Below are 23,543 nucleotides of genomic sequence, written 5' to 3'. Positions count from 1 at the left end.
GTCCTTCTTATGCTTGGGACCCAGAATTGGATGCAGTACTGTGGATGGGGTTCCACAAGAGCAGAATAAAGGGGAAGAATCACCTCCTTTGACCTGCTGGCTATGCTCCTTTTGATGCAGCCCAGGATTCCCTCTGGCTTTCTGGGCTGTGAGCTCACACTGCTGCCTCATGTTGTCTTTCTTCAACCATCGCACCCAAGTCTTTCTCTGCAGGGCTTCTCCCAGTCGCTTCTCTGCCCAGCCTGTTGGTGTGTCTGGGATTGCCCCGACCCAGGTAGAACCTTGCACCAATAGCACCTCTTTGCTGAACTCCATGAGGTTTGCACAGCCCTCATCTCCATCCTGTCAGGGTCCTTCTGGGTGGCATCCCTTCCCTCCAGCATGTTGACTGCACCACACAGCTTGGTGTCGTCAGCAAATTTGCTGAGGGTGCGCTTGGTCCCACTCTCCATGTCACCAGCAAAGATGTTGAATCAGCCCCAGTACTGACCCCTGAGGGGCACCACTAGTCTCTGTGTGGACAATGAGCTGGTAACCACAACTCTTTGCATGTGGCCATCAGCCAGTTCTTTATCCACAATGTGATCCATCCATCAAATTCAAGCCTCTCCAATTTGGAGACAAGCGTGTCAGTGCAGCAGAGCATCAAACACTATCCACCAATGCTGGTCCTGTAACAGACCGTGTGTTTCAGGAGCCTCTTAAAATATACTCGTTTATAACACAGGGAACACAAGGATGGGTACAAGAAGAGATTACATGTTCAGAATCACAAAAGACACAAACTGAACTATTTTTTTTTTTTTTTTATCATTGGAGGATTGGTCTTATGAAGAGAATTGCAGGGATAAAAAGTAACTTTTGTTGATGACTCTGTAATAGTTAAGATGATAAAACTTCATAATCCCCATTCTACAGATTGGGAACTTGCATAATGTTTTCGTTGAAACTTGTGCAGCGACTGAACCCTGCTTTTGGATACCCAGCCAGAGTTGGTCATCATGTCAGTGTGACAGCAGGAACTCAAGAGTTCTGCTCAGGTCTGCCAGTATATTCAGGAGAAAGTATGGCCTTGGCTCCTCTCCCTTCCCACGCGTGGACACAGTGGCAGTACTTTGACACTGGTAAAAGGACACTGGTGGTTATTAAACACATGGTAGATGTTGTCTTGTTCTTTCACCAGAAACATTAATCAGATGGAAGGCATCCTTTGGGATGCCAATTTGACTGTGCTGAGTAGACAAGTTTAAAATGGCAATTGAGTAACCTTTCTACTGAAGATGAAGATTATCAATTACATTATCATCAGAAGTAGCAGTGGGAGAAGTTGCATTCGTCTGATGTAGACAGCTAATACAAAAATGTAATGTAGTTGAACTATAGAAATATTGTAATGTCTCATTTCACTTGATGAGAGAGCAAGTTTAAGTCACCTATGCTGCAGGAAATATACATATTTCCAGATTAGACACAGTTATTTCTGGCTGTCTTCCTATTTTTAATCTGCCCATATGCCAGTCTGATAATTAAAAGAATAGGTAAATTAGATTTCCTGGCAGTGGATGAAAGTTTACTGTAATGAACATCCTGCCACATTCATGAAATGCTTGTTTAATAGCCAACTGCTGAATGCTCTTTTTAAGTAAACAGACTAAAATATGAATGTTGGGATGACAACGTTGAATTGAGACATGATTGAATATCTGAATAGAGAGAAATGTAGCCTAGAACTATAGCAAATTCACTTATGTTAAGATGCAAGAGAGAAATTAGATACCAATAGCCAGATCAGAAAGAGCCTGTTAAATGCAAAATGTTGAAAGATTAAAGGCAAGCCTAAAAAATGGTAATTTCTGGTACTGTATGTGATAAAGCATGAGGCTTAATGAAATGATTTACTGGTGTTTTAAATAAGTTATTTGTTCTAAAATAGTTTATGGATGTAACTAGAGGTTCTCCATTAATTTCCTAGGTTTTTCTAGGTCTTTTTCTAGAACTAGCTGGGGTTAATTCTAAGAAAAATAGTGCCTAAAAAATAATGGGACAAATAACACCAAGGTAATTTCGCTTTTGTTTTGCCTCTTCCAGTTTAATAATTAGCAAGCTGAGCTCCTTCAGTATGTGTTCAGCATGCCCAGATGAAAAACATGCAAATTGCCTGTGCCTTTTAACTTATATTTGGGGAGAGAAACATCTCTCTGTCAATTGAGAGAAGGTTCTGTGTTTAGTAATTAACTTTCAGTTGTCTCCCCTTCCTGTGTTTTTTTTTTTTTTTTAACTTTCTGGGTGATGGTGTATGACATAATTACTATGAGAGTTGTAGTAGAGCCCCTCAAGCTGTTCTTCTATTTCTGCTTCTATAGCTGCTGAGGTGCTTTTTTTCAAACCTTCCTCCAGGACAGACTTTGCCTTAAAAATATAAATACATTTTCCAACAGCATAGTTACGTCTCTTGGTTTTGTATCTATAAAATGAGGGTGGTGGGTACTTCCCCTCTACTCTGTTATATGCATTAGAGAACAAACCTGAGATTTTTTTTGTTGTTGTTATGTTATCTGCCTAGTGATGTATAAATAGTTGGATTAGAGGCATGGTTAACTTTTTATGTTTGTGTGCCAAAGAGTTGGGGTGCTAATGTTCCTAAAAATTGAATTATAACAATAGTTAAAAAAATCCTCAAGAAGTCAATGAAGAAACTTACCCTTAAGATTATGACATGGATTCTTTGCACAATTCATCTTAACTCGGGTAGAGACATACAGCCCTGAGAGTTGCTGCAAGGAGTTGTAAGAAATCATCAAGGTCAGGGGGTGAAATATATGTAGGGAGAGGGAAGATCAAATACTCGGTGCACTCTTGCATTTTCAGAATTGTTGAAATCTGTTTAGTAATTGCATATTAATGGTAACTAGAGCCGCAATGAGTTTTATATGAAAAAAAAAAATCCACAGAAGTGACCTAAGTGGTTATTTGAGGAGAATCTCTTTAGGCAAGAGTTAAAAAGCAGCTAATGGTAATTCTTACTAACTTTTTATCTTTGTTCAGCTTTCATATTTTCTAATTTTTGTGGAACGATAAAGCACATAATATGTAGTTATGTTATAAGCTACTGGATATATGTATGAATGTGTAGTGGTTGAACAGGCCGAGAAAATGAATCATTCATTGCAGGGTAGTTTGTTACATTTATTTCAAAAGTATTCTAATTCTTTCTAACAAATCAAAATTAGTCAGCAAGTAGTATCAGTTCTTTAACAATTATCTGTTCTCTCTTTGTGTTCTGAACTTAACTGTTGTCTCTAAAAAGTCTCCAGGGAGTATAGCTTTCCTTAAGTATGAACACAGGAATAAGTTACTGCATGTTTTGATTTTTTGCTGATTCTGTGAAGCTCCTTTTCTGGTGGAGCTTGAGCATAAAACCTAGATGTGTATTAATTTTTCCAGTTAATTTTTCCAGTTTTGCTACAAAAAAAAAAAAGTTCAGTTATACAGCAGTTATTTCTTTGTTTTCTGGTTTCATAGACAAGATTTTAGATTTACTTGATTAGTCTGATAAAAAAATTAAGAGGATGGTGGGGGGAGAATGTTTATTAAAAACAGGCTTGTAGATGGATAGAGTTTTGTAACATTTTTACAGATTACCTTTAGAACTGTTCAGGAAACTAGTACTTGAAGGTATTTGAGTTCATGTTTTCTTTGTTTAGATAACAGCAAAAAATCAGTGCTTGCTAAGTGAAGGGTATCTACATCACAGAGTGCACACCTGTGTATCTGAATTCTGAAGGCACCAGTTATAAAAAACAGTGCTACCTTGTAGGTGGTACTTCAAATACATGGGTGAGTCAGGTAGGAATCTTTTTATATTTTCCTTCATAGGTGGACTTTTTTATGCCTGTGGAAGGAGAAACACTGTTATACAGACAAGAGTATGAAAACAGCTGCTCATAGAGTCTAACAAAACTTGCTTTTAGTGTTCTAAAATTCTCTCTTCAGTAGATGAATGAGATAGTGGTTGAAAGAACAGTTTCAGAAGATATGTGTGAACCAAAAGAGTGAGTTCCTATATGTTAATACTCTGGATCAGACACAGGGTTTGCTTTGAAAGTGATCTGATCATCCCTGTTAGCACACTTCTTTCTACATTGTGGAACAGCTTTGTAGTGTGGAAATTGTAATGTCTTTTGGATGAAACTAAACCAGAAGCAGTGCTCCAGAAGTCTACTTCAGCTGCTAATGGGTATCCCGTTAGTGGAGCCAGCTGAATGCCAGTCTGAAATACGACCACTAGTGGTGGGTTCACTGGAGACTTGGGTTCTCAGAACCCTCTTCTGTATTATCCACTCCTTGTGCATGTGCAATGGTATAGTCATTGTGAGCTTTTTGTGGACCAGAGCCTAATTGGCAAACTCAGATCCTGGTTTTGAGCTTCATCTCTGAATGAGTCTGTCTTGACTCGCTGATTCAGTACTTGCTAATCTTGACATGACTTTCCCTTGCTTTCAGCTGGAGGGTACAGAAGCCAGTGATGTTAGGATGGCTTTGCAAAGTGTGAAAGGAGCTGGAGTTTTCTGTTTGAAGGGAGAGAAACAGAAAAGATTGAAACTGCAGCCTGTCAGTGGAGGAGTGTAATAGGGAAAAAATTGGATAGCTCTGCACCATGCCTGCAGAAATTGAGAGTGAAAACAATTGCTTAAATACAATCTTGTGTTAAGTGATGGAATTAAGAGTCTGGCTTCAGTTCTCTCTTCTGGGCACAAGTCAATATCTCCATTAGAATTAAAACGTCATCATCTGATTCTTCAGCCAAAGGAGTTTTGACTTTCTAGATCTATACTTTGCTTAACAACTTTATTGTGAAATAATTCAGAAGACGCATTCAGGTAAAAACAGCATATCATCAACTTAAAATCTTGATAGGTTTTAGAAATGAAAATTGAGTACAAACTGAGATTGATGTTCTTTGATCAGAACCATAATTTAAATAGTACTTGTCCTGTGGAAAATACAGTTGCATTAGATTATGTCATCCACAGTTTTGTATATGCAGTCTGATACTGTGTGCCTGCTGGAGTTTTGCTGTTTGATTCTGGATTGTTTTGTATTATAATAACAAACACGTAAGAGCTAATATTCTTGCAGCACTTGTTTAACTACAGAATCAAGGTAACAGTGCTAAGCCTTGGTAAACAAATACTGAATCAGTTAAGTAGTGCCACTTTTAATTTGCATCATTAAACTGCTTTGGAAATTATTTAGAAGTACAGTGCTGTGTTGTTTTGATGTAAAATGGCCTCTCTGTGTACAGTTCTAAATAAATAAAAATTGCTTTTGTTGATTTTATTATGGCAAATCTGTCATAGCAGTATTTCAGATGGGTGCGGTTCTGTCTGATGCTTGTGGACAGATTTAAAATACCTGTGTTTTTCTATGCAAGTTTTGTTCCAACCTAAAAATCTGTAGAATAGCCTGTAGGGTATCTCAACTGAAAAACAAAATGGAAACAAGTAATTTATGTTTGAGCTTTTCTGTTGGACACAAAGGTGAAAGGAAAATAGAGATTGATTATGATCATGGTGATGTGGAGAATGTCTTGATCAGAAGGTTGTCATACCACAACAAAAGCAATAGATACTCATATTTTTTTCTTCCCTCATTTTCCCCTGTGTATTTTTATATAGGCAAGAGATGGGGTTTATACTATTTAGTTTACTCTTAAATGCTTTAAAAATCATCTGTTACAGTATTTATTTCTAATGACTAATGGTAAAGTGTCATGGGCAATCTGAGGTAGACTTGGTTTAAATTAGACATAGAAGTAAGGGGTTTTTGACATGCAGAACTAGTTCAAGAGATGTTCAACTTTTTGCTTGAATACTTTGTTCATTTGACATCTTAGCTGGGTAGTTTGTCCTTATACAAAGTGAATGTAAATGCTGATTGCACCCCAGTGGTTCCTTAGCTGCCTCCACTTTCCTCAAATAAGGTGGGAACCTTCCATAGGAACCTTAACCTCACAGTTTAAAAAAAAAAAAAGGAGTTGCAGCAGTTGGCATTTTATGTGGTGAAGGGCTTGTTCTCCATCTTCTGGTAAAACACTGAACAACAAGGAGGAGAGAAATCACAAAAGATAGTTTTCATCTCTAGAAGCTTTAGATCATCAAAGCTGAGAATAATTGTAGTGTAACACTGTAAAGATTTTTTTTTTTGTGTCCCTTTAAGATGTAACTTTGCTGTGAGACTTCACAAAGACATCATCTGGTACTAAGGTATTGGTAGGAAATCTTCTTGACTTTGGATATGTCTAAATTTGGATTTCTCATTTATTTTTAGTGTCTCAAATACTTAGTTAAAAAGAGCAAATGTTATAAAGCTATTCTGAATTAGTCTGTTTATTTTCCTTACAGGAGAGATGCATCACAGGCAATGTTGCTGTGTTCACTTAAATTCTGATGGTCTTGAAATGCTTCTTGAAGCAATTCCTTTTTAGAAGCTGTGAGGACAATTGCCCAGTACATGGTCTTGTGCTCACTGGTCATGCTTGCTATCATCCTAGTCATCTTCTAATTGAGTTCTTTTACATTGAATTCTTGGGGTGGGATGATTTTACTATTGCAAACCAGGACTGATGCTCCACATGGAAGGGAGAGATCCATTCACTTATTTACAGGTTCATTTCTATTTTACCAGTTCAGTTCTGTGACTTTTCATGTGATTCGGTAATGACACTAGCGCAGGGCCTGAATTACACAAAAGACTCAAGGCCAGCAGCCTGGCATAGTTTGTAAACTATCATAAATTGACCTTAAAAGTAGACTGTTATCAGCTTTCCAGGAATTTGAACAATGCTGTCTTCATCTTATGCTCAGTTCTTTAATGGTTGTAGCAGTCAGTGAGGTTATGCTTCAGGCTCACAGCTTTACTCTGAAAAATACAGCTTTCAAAAATGAACTTATCTTGAATGAGATTATTGTATAGTCTCAGCCCAAGACTCAGTGTAATAGGTTTGTTTCCTAGAAAACAACCCAAACAAACCAAAACTTTTTATTCTGTTTTTGTAAGGGTCAGAAGATAGCATCAATACCATGATTATACCTAGCTGCTTGATCAGGAATCCACATCAAGTCAGCATGTTTCTTGTGTTTCATCTCTTAGGATTCAGGGCCTTTGTCAGGGACTAAGCTGTCTTGCAATGTCTAGCACTTTCTCCAATACCCATGATCTGTTGCCATTCAAGGGCTTGTTACCTCTGTATGCAATTTGAGAATTCTTTTCCTGGCTATCCTAAAAAGACTAGAGAGCATTTCATTCTGTTTTTATTCCTTGAGAGCAGTGTTTTAGTGGCTGTTCAGCATTTTTTGACTGCTTTTTTTAGAGGTGTTTTATTTCTCAATATATTGTTCTGTTCTTGGTCTGAGGAATTTATGCATGTACAATAAATTTATTTATAACAGCTTTATTTTTACATTGCAATTAGACAATATAATTCACAGATTTTTTCAAAAAACTTTTTGTTCATCTATATTTGTATATATGTAGATTTGTATATGTGTAGATTTGTATATATATTTGTATATGTAGGTATTTCAGCATTGAATTTATTGGTATTAAAAAGCACCAGCATATTCATTTTTTTTAAAGAAATGTGTTCATCTTGGATATCTCAAAGCAACTGCATAAACCTTTATATTTATGAAGTGTTTTTGGAAGTTTCTGTGTCTGATGGCCCAAATTGTAGTGAGACCTCAAAATACTTGGTTAGCCTTTGTATAAGGATGCATGCACACCCTTAATGTGACACCATCTGGGAACTGTGCTTGTGCACGGCTGCCTTGCGTGCTTCTGCAATGGAGTGCTGCACATCTGAGATTCCTCAGGATTTCCTCTAAGATATTGGTCATGGACACAAGGGTTGTCAGTGAGCTTATCTACTGGCAATATGTGACTGGTGGAGATTCTCAAGGTCGAGCAGAGAGTTGTGTCTGTGTGCACATTCCAGTACTGCTGAGCAGTCCTTGTGGAACTATGGATACTGCGAGAACTTTATTGAATGTTTCATGGTGCTCTTAACTCTACTGGGAAAGGCAAGTTCAACCAGCAGTTTCAAATCTGGTTCTGTTTTCTTTTGAGTAATAGTTAAACGTAAGCAGATAGTTGTTGCTTGTTACTACCATACCTGAAAGGTCAACAATGTGGAGAGCATGCGTGGGAAATACTTTTTCAGAGAGAAGCAGATAAGTCAGTTTTCACTTCCAAAACTGCAACCTAAGATTATAGACCTTTGGCGTTAGGATTTGGGGAGGTGTATTTAATCTTACTAATTGGGTTATTTTGGTAATTGAATAGTAGACAGCTCCTTTGGAGAAGAAATGCAGCAGACAGAAATTATCTGGGCCTCTACTAGTCAGGATTTTAAATCCATATCTTCATTTAGTGATTATCTTCAAGGTGGGGAGATCAATACAAAAGGTGACCATACAAAATGAAGTACAGAATCATGAAGGGGAAAACATTTTTTGGTAGAGATTAGTAAATCTCACTTGTCTAAGCTTCAGTAAAAAAACTTTTAAAGTGTCAAAAGCAGAAAGATGGCAGTTCAGGAACAAGTAACTGCATAGGGTACAGAATATTGGGACACATTTCCATTTTAATTTCAGTTTAGTTTTAAATGGTAAGAGTCTTATAGCTTACCTTCAGGGCTACACTTAGTTTTGTAATACAAAGAGAGGATTGTGCTGGTAATACAAAACCAGGAGGCATCTTCTGTTCTGTTTTCTTCACAGGTCAGCATGGCTGCTTTGTTGGTGTTCTTCACATTCAGCAGCAGTCAAATAGCATAGGAAGACTTTCAATAGACACAATCAGTATTTTCATAGCATTACTGCTCCAGTGTCATGCTTTGCCTGCTTCTCATGGCTCATCATTGCATGTTTTAGTAACTTGCACATTGACAAGCAAGAGTAAGACTATTACTGTGCATTACATTCTTAAAATACAGCTGTCTATATTTGAAAGGTAGTTCTTGCTCATGTGTAGTATTACACAAGAAATTGGAGGAAGCAAGCGTTTAAATAATTGCAAGCAGGCAGTAGTGTGGAGCTTTTAAAGGTCAGTATTAGAATTACCATTCTCTTTTTGTGCTGTTCTTTAGCTGACCACAGGCACTATATTTAATGACCTGAGGGAAATACATACAGCCTTGTTTTTCCTCAGTTTGCATGGAAAAAGAAAACATCTTCTAGATGATAAGTAGTACTTCAACAGTACATATGTGGTAGAAACAGTATGTGGTACTATAAAATAGTTCCTTTCACTTTTGTTATATGTATTTAACAGACAATATCTGGCACTAGATCTGATTTTCTAACATGATCTAATGTAGAAGACAACTTTTCACAAAGAACATCCATTTAAATCATATCTCACTCCCCAAGTCTTATTGTCAGATAATAGTGTTGCCATGGTAAGCTGATTTATTCCTTCAAAAAACCTAAGTCCATGTCTTTCAGGTTATGAACTGACCATTGACTTAATTCATTATGATGTGTGTATCTGTTGTTACAGACTAAATTTAGAGAATTGCCTGGTTTTAAAAGTATCTGAAAAATTAAATATGATTTTGACAAGAAACGTGTACTTTCATGCACTTTTTGGAAAAGGACAGCTAAAGATTTTGGCAGTTGATGTTTTTGAACTAGCTTTGGCAAGAATAATTGTGTGAGATCTTTCCTTTTTAGTCTAGTAAACTTGCAGGCTTAAACAGACAAACTTCAGATATTCAAATACTGAAAGAAATCATATCTCTTCCCCTGCTTTTTAATTTCTCTAGGTTATAATCTTGTAAGGAAGAAGAAAATACCACAAATCATTTTTATGTATTGTCTGACCATATGTCAGGGACTGGGAGGTCAAAATTGCTCTTAAGTGAAGGTCAGATTCCTGACCACCTGAGGAACCTGACTGTACAAAATTCATTGAATCATAGCATGGTTTGAGTTGGAAGGGACCTTAAAGATCATCTAGTTCCAGGCCACGGACAGGGATGCTGTTCAGTAGATCAGGTTGCACAGGACCCATCCAGCCCAGCCTTGAGCAGTGCCTGGGATGAGACATCTATCTTCACCACCTCCTGAGTAAAGAATTTCTTTCTAACATCTAACCTAAACTCAACTGCTTTCAGTTAAAACCATTGCCCCTTGTCCTGTTGCTATCTGCCCATACAAAATTTCTCGCCCCTTCCATTTTATAAGTGCATTTAAGATACTTGGAAGGTCACAGTGAGGTCTCTCCAAAGTCTTTTCTTCTGTATACTGATCAACCTCAGCTCTCAGCCTTTATTCATAGGAGTACTGCTCCATTCCTGTGATCATCTATGTGGCCTCCTCTGGAGCTGCTCAACCAGGTCAGGTCCATGTCTGTCTTGTGCTGAGGACTGCAGATGCAGCACTCCAGGTTGGGTCTGACAAGGACAGAGTAGAGGGGGAGAATCCCCTCCCTTGACCAGATGGCCACCCCTCTTATGGTGCAACCCAGGATGCAGTTGGCTCTCTGGGCTGTGAGCACACCTTGTTGGCTTTTGTTCAGTTTTTTATGCATGAGAACAAGCAAGTCCTTTTCCTCAGAGCTGGTCTTAATGAGTTCTTGCAGTTTGTACTCACATCTGGGGTTACCCTGACCCATGGGCAGCACCTTGCACTTGGACTTGTTGAACTTCATCATGTTCTTGTATACACAGTTCTCAAGCTTGTCCAAGTCACTCTGGATAGAATCCCTTTCTTCTCTCATGTCAGCTACAACATTCAGCTTTGTATCATCTGCAAACTTGCTGAGGGTACAGTTGATCTCAGTGTCTGGGTCATGGATGAAGATACTGAAAAGCACTGGTCCCAAGATAAAGCCCTCAGGGACACTTCTATATATTATATGTCTTCTTCCTTTCAGTACCTTTAATCCTAAGCATCCAATTCTAAACCAGTCCAGAGCAATCAGTGGAACTTTATTTGATTCAAGTGGTTATGTTATCAGGCTCATTACAGTGCATCTTCCTCTGTATGATGTTACCAAACTCAGGATCTCCAATTCATTTTCATTTCCTCATGATCCATAATCTAGTGGCACAAGCTGTGTCTGGTTGTTAGAACATACCTGTCACCTTTACAGGGAAGAATCTTAAGTAAAAAAAAAAAAAATCTTAAATCATGTGCATGGTTCATATGGGAGACTTGCTTCACTGGTTTTCTTCAGTTACCCTTTCTTGACTGGAACCCTCACCTTCTTTTGAAATTTTTGTTCATGATAGCAGAACTGTAGCTATTTTTCACCAGCTTTGAATAAAGCTTGACCTGTTTTCTTGAATCAGGCCATTGGTAGTTCCTCTGAAAGCAGCTGCTCTTTTGTATCAGTTGGTTGTTGGCAGGTACAAGGGGAGCCCTGCCTCTGTGGGAATGCTCCATGGGAACAGCAAGTGGCAGAGTGATCTCACTGAGAAGTACTGCAGCTCCTGCACCTGCCTGTGTGCATGGAGCTCTGTCATTGCTTTGCTACCTGTGGAGTTTATTTCATGGAGGGAGTTCCTTCAGCCACTCCTTATGTGCAGCTCCCTAAGACTCATCTCCACATAATACAGTTGTGTCAAGCTTGTTGTTTGGACTTCCTCCTGTGTGGATGTGCTTGGAGAAAGTCACTGAAATAAAGGTTTTGCTACTTACTGCAGTTGCTTGAGAGGTGCAGCTTACCTGTGTGACCACTCTCTGTCACTTTCCCAGCCTCTTAGTCCTTTGGGTGTAGCAGGGAATGAAAACAACAGTCCCAGGCATGTCCTTACATAAATTTAAGTAAGCTTACCCTTATTCAGGTATGTTCAGGGTAAGAATCTCTTCTTCAGAGCTGAAGAAACATGTAAGTGTGGACCATACACGTGTAACTCCTGGTAACAGGTAATGCTGCCTTTTAATATGAAACATATTTTACCACTGCTTTGCTGTTGTAGGGCTAGTTTTAGCAAAGAAGATTGTTCAGTAAAAACATCCTCTGGTGGGTGGGTTGCTACAGCAACAGTCTTGTAAGGGTTCTGATAAAGATTGAAAATTGTCTGAATCTTACCTGTGGTTATACATTTTCTGCAGTTTAAATCACAAGTATAGTGCATTTTTTTATTGTAGAGGTCAAGATTATTCCACTTTTGGAGGATTCTTGACTATGTAAGCTGCTGCTAAAATAAAATGCCTGCTTCAGTCTCAAAGAGGAACAAAACTTTTGCTGCTGTGCTTGGAATACAGTACTTGGCTTGATTAACAAGCATGTCCCAACTAGGGAGATAAATAACTTAATGAGGCCCAGGGCTGGGGATAAAATTCTTTCTTTTTATGGTTGTAAGCAGAGCACAACACTGATTCATTAAGCAAAGCAGAATGAATTTGATTTTCTTTGTATAATGTGCTGTACAGTCTAGAGACATTCAGACAAGGAAATCTGTCATAGTAACAAATGTTTTTGAAGGGTGTGGTGGGTGTACGTCCTTAATGTAGTTCATGTAATGGCTTGGAAGTGGCTGATCTATATATATGAGATAAAAATAGCACTATTTAATGCTGAAATTAGTGCCACTATGTTATAGTGTGAACTTCTTCATTTTTACAGTGCGTTTGCTGCTTTTAAAAGATGGTAGTAACAAGTCACCAACACTCTGAATGCTTTTTGTTAGATGGTGTATTCTCAGAATTTGCTAATAATCTGTTGATTACATCTATTTTGACTAACTGCTAATAAACTTCATGTCTTAAAAATGAGATTTTATTTGCTTCAATTTATTCTTAATAATCTGAATGTGGATTGTAGTGGTCTTCATTGGACTGTCATAGTATCTGCCAGTGTTTTTATAATTCTTCTCTCATCCAATTTTCTGGTATTAATGACTACACGGTATTTCTGCAAAATTCCTATTTGTCTGGGAGAATTCCTGCTTGGTTCTGTCATATTGGGTCAGCAGTCTTTAGTATCCCCCCATGTGCAGATTGGATGGTGATACTGCCTAGCTGGTGGTTCTTTAGCATGCTGACCACTTACCATGAAACTTGGGATCTCCTGATCTTGTTGTTACAGGTCTCAGAGGTCATTTGTCCTGTTATGAATCAGTGTCTCTCTACTGAGCCTGTTGGTTTCTTCCTTAGGTTCTCGTATTTGCACTGGCAGGTGAAAATATTCTTGATACTCTTTAGTCACACTTCTTAGATGACCAATTGTTTAGTTATATTTTCATGCCTCCTTTTCTCTTACCCCTTCTTCTTCCTCTGCTTCCTCAACACTTTGAGACACTTCCAGGATATGTTGTCCTGGCTTGGTACTTAGTTGGAAATGTCCTTCATTTACCAAAGCTTACATTAATCTTGTTTGCTGTGGTCTTTTTAAGAGGAGATGAGTAAAAGTAGGTGGGCCATATTCAAAATGAAATTTGCATCAACTAATAACATGGTGTTTCAGGTATTAAAGTCAGGATTCATGACTTCATAGATCAACTTCCTAAATATCAACTTACCTTACTGACCAGTTGCTTGGCCAGATTTGGCTATTTATAGGCTAGCTGTAGCAAGTTTGGACAACCTGGATAAAAGCTGCATAAAACTGAATGGTAGTTTATGCTGTTACTGCCTTGGTCTTACATGTTAGCTACCACTTGGGAGATTGGTTATTGTTGTGGTTTGGTTTGGGGTTTTTAAATAAATATTTTGTCTAAAAAGAGAAGTACATTTTTTCAAATTAATCAGAAAGGGAAGTAATTTTGTGTGACAGTGTTGTTTTAACTCTTTATCGCCAATTACAAAGCTAATTGTCTGAGCTAAGTAGCATTCCAGACTAATGCAAATAAATTTCCCAGCATATCTATGAATCAATATGAACAGTAGCTATGCTGAATTTTAGATTACCATGTTTGACCTTCTTTTATTCAGTCTCCCCAGCAACTTGTTTTCACATTTTCCCTTTACAGGGAGAATTATCTTCTAAGCAAGTGTGTAATTGGTTACATTGTAATACTCTTTTAACAAAAAGCACTTATGTGGTGTTTTTTCTAGTACAAAAATGCAAGTCATTCCAAAGCACTTAAAAGAAGAAAAAGTTTACTCCATAAGGAAAAAGAATTATATCACCGTGCTTTTTATTTTAAATTTTCTGCAAGTACTGTACCGTGAAAGGTGCAGTATTGATTGCTCTAGTGAATTCTTAACAAGAAACAGCATCAGTTTGAGGAGAGAGGTTACTTTTACAGGTCTGTGGCATTCACATAAACTGAAGGTTATGCTATTCACTCTTTTAATGTGACTACTTATATCAGCTGGACAAAGTGAAGAAGTTATTGCCTTTTCTATCCAAAACACTGCTCCAAGACCCAAAAAGTGAAGAATATAAAGTATACTTTCCTGGGCTGTTTTTTGTTCAGCTTTGCTGTTTTGCCACGAGCATCCTTAAACATGTTGCATGTGACAAGTCAATAATGGAAATCACAGTACTTCTGGTTATGAGAGTATCAGGACAAAGGGAGGCTTTTCGCTGGAGTTTCTGTCAAGATTCTTTGAAGGCAACTCCTTTGTTCTGATCTGATTATTCTAGTGCATTGAGCAAAATTGCCAAGTGGTACTGAAATCACGTTTGCTAATATCGTCATCTTGTTTATCCAGTCCTCCTCTGTTTTTCTTACGTGCTTCATCTCTGTTTTGCTCTTCCTTGATTTCTCTGCCATGATCTGTGGTGCTTTTTGGCTGCTCTTAGGAGAGCATCAAATTGAGTGTTAGAGTAAAACAGACAATATTCCAGTCAGGTTCAAGGTCCAAGGAGGATGCACTAGATGCTCAGAAGCATCTTCTGCTGCAAGAGAGAGACTATGTAACTTCTTTACATATTGATTGTGTAGTAAGATCTCCTTTAAAACCAAACCAGGCTTTAATGCAGAACTTTGCCAAAACTTGCGTATTTCTTACCTGTTATGTCCTTGAATGAGATACCTTTGGGTCTTGGTTTTGGGTGAATATATATAATGATATATAATGTGATGGTATTGTAATTGCAAACGACCACATGAAACAGATTTCTGATTCAGTTCAGTATAGCTGACATTCTTTATTGAGAGGATTTATTTGGATATTGTGAAATATAAGAATTTTAAGTATGTTCTTAATATTACCACTGTCTAACTCAGTACAGGCAGCTAACATAGACAATGCTGAATTTTACTTAAGCTTAGCTTAGCAGATTTGAAGACAGGAATAAACCTAGTTTTGTTTTGTCTTGGTTTTAATAAGATGGCTTGCATTTCCACAATAGTTAACATTTGGTTTTCTTACTTTGCGATACATAAACTTGCACCAAGTTCCATTTTATCATTTGAGTTTCACTGTATCCCAAACATAGCAAGTTCTTTCAGATAGTCGTACTAGTATGTTAGAAATTAAACAAAATTTCAACATTAGATGTTAAATGAGCTGAGAAGCACTTTGTTCTGTTTCTTATTCAGGTATGTGGAGGACTCTGTAGCAGAAGAGCTTTGTTGCTCAGAGGGCTCTGATTTTCCTTACCAGAACAAACCTTGTCAGAATTGAAACAATGTTGTCAAAATTAGTTTACTTACAGCTGACCTTAATAAAAAGGAGAACTATGACTTTTGCTAAATGTCCTTGACAGAATGAGCTCTGTAACATGCTTTCACGCTGACAAACCTGGTTTCCTTCCATGAAGTAGGTGGTTTTGCAGACAAGGTTCAGCAGATGTTTTTCTGCCAGACATCAGGTCCTAGTATCATCATCTCCCATAGTATTCTTATAAACAAAACTATGAAATAGTCCACTGACTGAAGTGTGGGTCCCAAAGACTTAGTAGTACAAAGCCCAGATGACAGCCAGCTACTTGTGGCTTCCTATCAAAGCTCAATATTGGAGCAAATATTCTCTCCTTTATTAGTAAGTGAATGAGGGGACAGAGTGCATCTTCAGCACTTTTGTGGATGATAGTGATTTGGTGGGAGCAAGCAAGGTAAGAGAGAGGTCAGAGAGACTGTTGGGAGGGAGCTCAGCATCCAGGGGGAATGCACTGACATGTAGTTTGGCTAAGGTGAGCACAAAGCTGGAGGGGTGGGAGGGAGTGTAGCCTCATGTACCAGCAGAAGCTTGGGACCAGCTCTGGGACAGCAGCCCAGCTGTTCTCCTCAGCAGCTCCAGTGTGCCCTGGCTGAGCACCTGCTACACCCTCAGCTGTGCAAGCACCAGTGTGAGTGGGATTAATCCCTCTGTTGAGAACCTGTGAGACTGCTTCTCTAGTTACTGGTGGAGGAAAATCCTAATAAATGGAATTCTAAACACTCAGAAACAGGTTGCCCAGAAAGGCTGTAGAGTCTGTTCTTCAGGATACACACAGCTCCATGAACATATTCCTCCAAACAGTATATTATAATGGCCCTGCTTTCAGCCAAAACTGCTCTCTCTCACTCTCAACTTTCTGTGTGTTGTGCCCCTCAAGAAGCAAACAGCAAAATTGGTCATTGTAATATGACAGACTCCATGCAACCTGCCATGGTGTAGGAATTAGTTTGCAATCCATCAAGTTACCCTAGGCATGATAGCAGAGATCCATGGGAGATGTGGTTGGGATGTTGACTGGATACTCTGCCTAAATGTGTCTCTGAGTCTCCTGGCATTGACTGAAATGAATAGAAGTCTTCTGCACTTTGGTTGCTGATGTTTATTTCATCACTCTCATGAGTTTTAGTTTAAAATCATTGTTTGTAGGTATTCATCTGGCAAGTAGGAAAACAAATTTTTTACTAATGTGTTTTTGATGTACAAATGGTATCTTTAAAATGCATAGAACATACTCCTTTCAGAGCCATGTAAAAATCAATGTCCTGAAGACACCTGTGTCTTCAAGGTGACAAGGCAGGGGAAAAGTAAAATTGTTCCTGGAAGTAGAAAAGTTAAAATAAAGACTAATACTTTCAAATTTACTTGCTTTAGAAGCTGAACTGTAGAGATGAATGTCTAAAAATGAGTTTTCAGTCCCTTAACTATGATATGCTCTTCAGGCTTCTGGATTTGGAAAATAGGAATGTAAAATGAATCATATGATGTTACGACAGGGAGGAAGTGTCCATCATAACGTTTTTATATGGTCAGAGAATGATTGTGTATGGAGTCTTAAGTGTCAGTTGTTAATGAAACAGTTAATTTTAAGGCAAAAAAGTATGCTTTGAGAATATGTAATTCATATTAAGGGATCTACAAGTGAGAAATAAAAAATTTTAAACTTATATTTGTTCCTGATTTTTGGATTGGTTTTTTCCTTTTCCTAAATAGACTTTGTTGGAATATGCAGAAAAGTGGAAGACATCAGAAGATCCTCTGCCTCTGCTGGAGGTGTACACGGTGGCTATCCGAAGTTACGTTAAAGCACGACCTTACCTTACCTCTGAGTGTGAAAACGTAGCCTTTGTGCTTGAACGTTTAGCACTGTGAGTATGCTTTTTTGGTTACTAAACCCAGTCCGTATGGTATTAACTTTTCATTGCCTAAATGTTTTCCTAATCCAGTTCTCAGCACCTGCCTTCCTCATGGTAGACGTTGTATATAAGGGAGAATATCTGGTTGTTGGAATTGAGGCAAGAAGGATTCCTGACCTAGGACAAGCCAACATTCCTGGCTTGAAATGCTTTGCTATTATTGATCTGCATATTATCTGAAAGTGCATCAATTTGCACAGAGTTGGATGCAGTGATTTTTTTTTTTTTATGGTGTCTCGTAGAAAACTTGCTTTTACAGTTTCTGCAAGCATGTTCATGACCTCTTTTTCTTTATGTGTTCAAGGAAGCACGCTGTTTTGTGGCTGGTGTTTCAAACAACTATTTTGATATTAGAATAAGGAATTGTTGATTATACAATTTCAACATTAAAAATGTCTTCAAATAATATTTCTCTTTGACTTCCAGAAGCTGTATTGAACTTCTGCTGTGTCTGCCTCTGGACTTACCTGAAAATAAATGGGAAGAATTTCAGGCTTTTGTACAGGTGAGTTTAATTCATAAAATAAAGACTGAATAGCTTTTCAGAATGGTTTGGAAATCTAGGGATATTAAGTATGTAGCCTGTCTGTCAGAAGCAAGGCCTTCAGCTGGAAATCCTACGTACTCTGCAGTAATTGCTCAAGGTAATATCATTTGTCTGCATGCAGGAGCTGTGGAGAAAAAAACTAGTTACAGATTATTGAAAGAAAATTCATGTTTTAAAATATGGTTGAATAGTAACACACTTAGAAATGAAATATTACCATATAAGTCATTCTTTACTATATATGGTTGTATGTTTGAAACTTATGAACGAAAGCCAGTTGATACGGAAGGGTTTTTAGATCTCTCACAGGGCACTGGCTGGTTAAGGTTAGAGCACTGCATTAAAGGAGAGTGTTGGAACAAGTTGTGCTTCTTTGTATTTATCAGGAATATGTAGTGGGAGGTCCAGTCTACAGTTTTAAAAAAAGTAAGAAGGGGAGAGGAGAAAAGAATAATAATGAAAAGACCAGATAGAGTTACCTCAGGATTCACAGCCTAAATAATGTAGGAAGATGAAAGGCTGATTATTTTTAGAGTGAATTTTGACTAGTAATTGCCTTATATAAATCAATTCTGAAGAGATATGTTTAATGCTGAGGGGTTCCACAGCTGTGAGAGCAGATGGAAAAATAAAAGAAAAATTAGCTATTTCTTGTTGTTTTAGTGTTTTGATTATTTTAAGGACCAGTGTAAGTTGTACATTGCTACTTAAGCCACAGATTTTTTAGGTATTTAGTTTGCTCCCAAGTGTAGGTCTGCTCACAGAATTTTTTCTAGTATATAAGTGCAGTGGATGATATTTTAATTGATTTTAAGACTCCAGACTGTTTCATCACATTTGCAGAGAACTATGCAGAGAGATCTTAACAGCTAAAATCTTTCGACATTATAAAAATATTTTTTTCAGTGTCTTCAGTACATAGAAATTGAGCTGCTGAAGAGTTTGAGAAGATGGTTTTGTACTGGTACCAGTACAATATGTGGACTAGAGAAATTGCTCATCCATTTTTAAAAGAGAGGCCTATTTCAAAATTTAGTTTCAGAAATTTCAGAAGTAGCCCTGTTAATAAATCTCAAGGTGAATTTGAAGTACTCAGTTGTTTTGGTTTCTCAGCTTATATATTAGGCAACAGAGGCAGAAGTAAAACCTATATAGGCTGAATGTTAAGATTGTTTTATTATACATTTAACTCTCTATCTGGTAAGGCATTGATTTGATAACATAAGTTATAAAGGAGTATGAAAGACACATTATTTATGTCTTTTTTAAACAATACCTTGTTTTGTAAAATATATTATTCAGGTGGCTCATAAAAACTTGATGGAAAATGGCAGCCAGGAACTGCACATTTTAACAACACTTACACAAGAGAAAGGAGTGTGGAAGAACCCAATATTGTGTGGTATTCTGTCCCAGGAACAGTTGGACCCAGATAAAGGTAAAATTTAAAGTTATTTACTTCAATTTTATGATACATTGAAATATTATTATGATCAGTGGAAGTTTTTTGTTCTATATAGTTTCTGGTAATTTATAAACTGTATTAATAAATATGCATGTAGCATTTTCTGAACTATTAAGATAGTATGTTCATGGTAACATGCAAATAACTGAATGTTGGTATTTTGCATAAAACATAATCATGCCTCAAATTCTCTTGCCATTTTCTTTATAAGCTATGTAAAAGGAGTTTACATACAGGTAATTTTTGATGGGGTAAGTTCAATACTAATATGCAAAATTTATTAGACAAACCCAAAAAAATAAAAACTGCATATCTATTTTTAAATGGGAATATCATTTACTCAGTTATGAAATGCCAAGAGGACCTTTACTGAATATTCATTTAGACCTGAGTTCTGAGAATGGCTAACAGAGTTGCATAGGGAAGAGTATATGATCAGCAGAGGCTTACAAGGATAGTGCCCTGATATGTTATTTTTGTTTTGGTGATTGCAATCCAGAAATGGTATCCTTGTGTGAATAAATCTTAGTTGTTTTTTTGATTCTTTGCCTAAATGGTTTTAGAATCTGTATAAAGCATCACACATAAGCATCTGTGGCAAAGTTGCACAGTTCTTACATCAAATGAAGTAGTTTCTCTTAGTGTCTGCCCCTTTTATCCTGGTGCCTGCTTATTTCCTATGATATTTTCTATCTATTAACAAGTTAACTATTCTCACGTCTTTTAATGAATGCGTCACAAGACCTGATTCGACAGACTGCTGTCATATCTCTTCTGTACTGTCTTACATGTCTTTCAAATTTACTGTCCCATTCCTTGTATGGGAAACTAAAGGTTTATTCAGCAGTCAATATGATTTTCTGCTTCCTTCAGCATTCCTTTCATAATATTTAATATATAATAATAATATTCCTTTCATAACATTAGCCTTGCTTCTCTTGACTGAGTATTGAACCAATGTTTTCTTAAATCAGAACTAAACAAGACATTTTCTTGAGGACTAGTACCTATTTAAATGTTAGGATTTCCCCCCATCATGCCTGTACGTGCACTTAGGCTTGTATTTTTTTCCTCCATGAAAATAATTTTGGGGGTTTTATCAACATTTTAATTTTATCTGTTACGCTGTTTTATGGACTGTTGGCATGTTTTTACTACCCTACTTTTGTCAGCGTATTTTATCATGGTTCTCTGCCCTTTTCCAGGTATTTATAAAAGTGCTGGATGTAGGCTGTCCCTGGTACAGATCCTACAGAAACCCGCTGTTTGTTTGGTTTTTTTTTTCTTTTTCTATTAACTGATAATTTATCTGTACAAGATTCTTCTTTTTACTGCCAAGAGAGCGTGGTATCTTTAGGGATTTGATAGACTTCTTTTAGTGCTTTTAGAAAATAAGTTGAATATCCTTTTATTCAAATTACTACAGCTCCCTTGGATAAGTCCAATAAATGTAAAATATGATTTTCAATTTTTTTTTTTAGAAGTTGGGCTTACTCTTCCCCAAGATTTGCATTTTGTTGCTTCTTTTAATTACTTATTATACACCTAATACAAACTTTGGATTTGTATGTAGTCCTCAGAGTCCCACAGAGTACTCCTTTACTAGCTTCTTCTCAACCACACTGCAGCCATTGTAACAGTAAGGTACTTGTAAGAGAGAGGTTTAATTAATATTTAATTGCCTTATAGTTGAGTCTTTTTAAGAACTTGCTCATGAATTCAGTATTGGGCAAGGAGGACACAGAACAGTAAGTAAGATTGTGACCATGGACTTCAGGAGAGCTAACTTTAGCATCTTTAAGGAATTTCTTGTAAGAGTCCCATGGGAACAGGTCCTGCACTGCTATCAGACATTGCATTGCATTTACATGGTGACTGGACCTGCTATTATACTTCAGGTTTCACCTGCATGACATTTTTTTTCTCAGGATTGCATATGATAGACAAGAAGCACTTGTATTGGAGAGAGGAATTTTCTACATTTCTCCACTTCATTAATTGGTTACAGAAGGAAACTTTAGTAATGTTGTCTTAATTTTCTCACAACATAGTGGGTCTTTTGTCATACTGCCTCCTCCTGAACTGCCAGATAGCTTAATGTGAGATCAGGGCTGATATTAATCTAGAATTGAAGCTGATCTGAATTAATAACAACTGAAAATTAGGTTTCCTGAAGTCATGTGTCTGTGCAGCCTTATTGCTCAGTGTGCCAAAGACTGAAAGTTGAAGTACACCAAAGTGTTTAAGGTTATGCCATAGCCTATGCAATGTTAAAACACTGCACTTCCATCCTCAATTTCTATCAGTGTGGCTTGTGCTCTTTAACATAAACCTGCTTTTCCATCCTCAAGGTTACCCTTTTTTTGTAGTGATGGTATAATCCTTCAAAGCTGTCACTGGTATCTCCTCAGCTGATACTGAGGGGGAGTAGAGGAACTGTCTAGAGGAAAAGGATCTTCGATAACCTTACAAAAAGCCAGGCTGCTCTTGCTTTTTTGGTGTCTAATTCTAATTATCCTTAGAGATTTAAACCTGCATGCCAAGAGTTAGGTTCTTGAGTTTTTCGTAAATTTAAATGTAGTAGGGAGGCATCTAAAGAATATCTCACTGAAAAGAGGATCTGGATATAACCATCACTATCCAGAGACTGGCAAGGTGGATATGTAACAGGCAGAATGTAACAGCCAACGTGGATCTATTTTCAGTAATTAGAGCACCTGTCACCACAAATTGAAGAACACCAGCAGCCTCAGTTTTGAGAGGAGAAAAATGTGTTTTCATCCTGGATATATTCAAAGCAGCCGTCTGGAACTTCTTTTACCCTTTCTCCAGACACTGTGCCACCACAGAGGCATCCAGGATTGATGCTGCATTCAGCAGAGTTGTGCTGAGATGTTTGCATGAAGGATTCTATGTCCCAGCTCCTGGTAGATATGGAAAGCATCAAGTCAGTTCAGAGTCACCCATAGTGTGAATGCACATGTAGACTAACATTTGAAGATGACTAAAGAGGTGTCATGGCTCAACCCCAGCCAAGCCCCACTCAGCCACTCTCTCATGCCCCCCCAGCAGCATTGGGGAGAGAATAGGAAGGGCAAAGGTAGAAATCTCACATGCAGTACCATACAGTACCATAGGGAAAGCAAAAGCCGCGCACACAAGCAAAACAAGGGATGAATTCACTGCTTCCCGTGGGCAGGCGGGTGCTCAGCCATCCCCAGGAGAGCAGGGCCCCATCACACCTCACGATGACTTGGGAAGACAAATCCATCGCTGCAAACATCCTCCCCTTCCTCCTTCTTCCTCTGCCTTATATACCAAGCATGATGTTCCATGGTCTGGAATGTCCCTTTGGTCAGTTGGGGTCACCTGTCCCAGCTGTGTCTCCTCCCAAGCTCCCCCAGCCCCCTCCCCAGCATGGCAGCACAAAATTCAGAAAAGGCCTTGGCTCTGTGTAAGCCCTGCCCAGCAATAACAAAAACATTTCCACATGGTCATCACTGTGTTCAGCACAAATCCAAAACACAGCCCTGTACCAGCTGCTGTGAAGAAAATTAACCCTACCCCAGTCAAACCCAGTACATTAGTTTCCTGACTAGCAACTGAAGTTCTTGTAGATGGATTGTTCATGTGTATATTCACCTCCTGGATTCATCGTCCCTGGCTGAAGCAAGGTTGATAAGACATAAAGGTGGTGGATTAATCTGTACCTATACTACATCTGATGAGGGGTCTGGTAGTAGGATTATGAGTGCTTTGTAAGGCAAATATTCTTTGTTCTCTTTAAGCCTTCTAGTCTGCTAAAACGTGGCATTAATCTGGACTGGTTTCTACAGAGAACCTGTTAGTGCCTGGAGCTTATTCCTGCTCTCATGTGCCGCTAATCTGTGGATTACATTTTCTCTGATTTAGCCCATATATGGTACAAGTAATACCCATAATAAAAGTTCATACTCCTTCTTGAGAACTTGGTGGGGAATCACTTGGTAGTAGGA

At 37.9% G+C, this 23,543-nt stretch overlaps 1 protein-coding gene across 2 annotated transcripts in view; it reads left to right on the top strand.

The window, feature by feature from the left end:
* Positions 1-23,543, top strand: part of ZNF292 (zinc finger protein 292) — a 50,997-nt gene that overhangs the window by 9,470 nt on the left and 17,984 nt on the right. For both annotated transcript variants that reach the window (XM_053974813.1, XM_053974811.1), the window contains exons 2-4: positions 17,334-17,488; positions 17,963-18,041; positions 19,386-19,521. In XM_053974813.1, the coding sequence (XP_053830788.1) occupies positions 17,334-17,488; positions 17,963-18,041; positions 19,386-19,521 (370 nt within the window). The remainder of the gene's footprint in view (positions 1-17,333; positions 17,489-17,962; positions 18,042-19,385; positions 19,522-23,543) is intronic.

This window comes from Vidua macroura, chromosome 3 (assembly GCF_024509145.1).
Source record: "Vidua macroura isolate BioBank_ID:100142 chromosome 3, ASM2450914v1, whole genome shotgun sequence".
Lineage (NCBI taxonomy): Eukaryota > Metazoa > Chordata > Aves > Passeriformes > Viduidae > Vidua > Vidua macroura.
The sequence above is the reverse complement of the archived record's forward strand: the minus strand, read 5'-3'. Positions and strand labels throughout refer to the sequence as shown.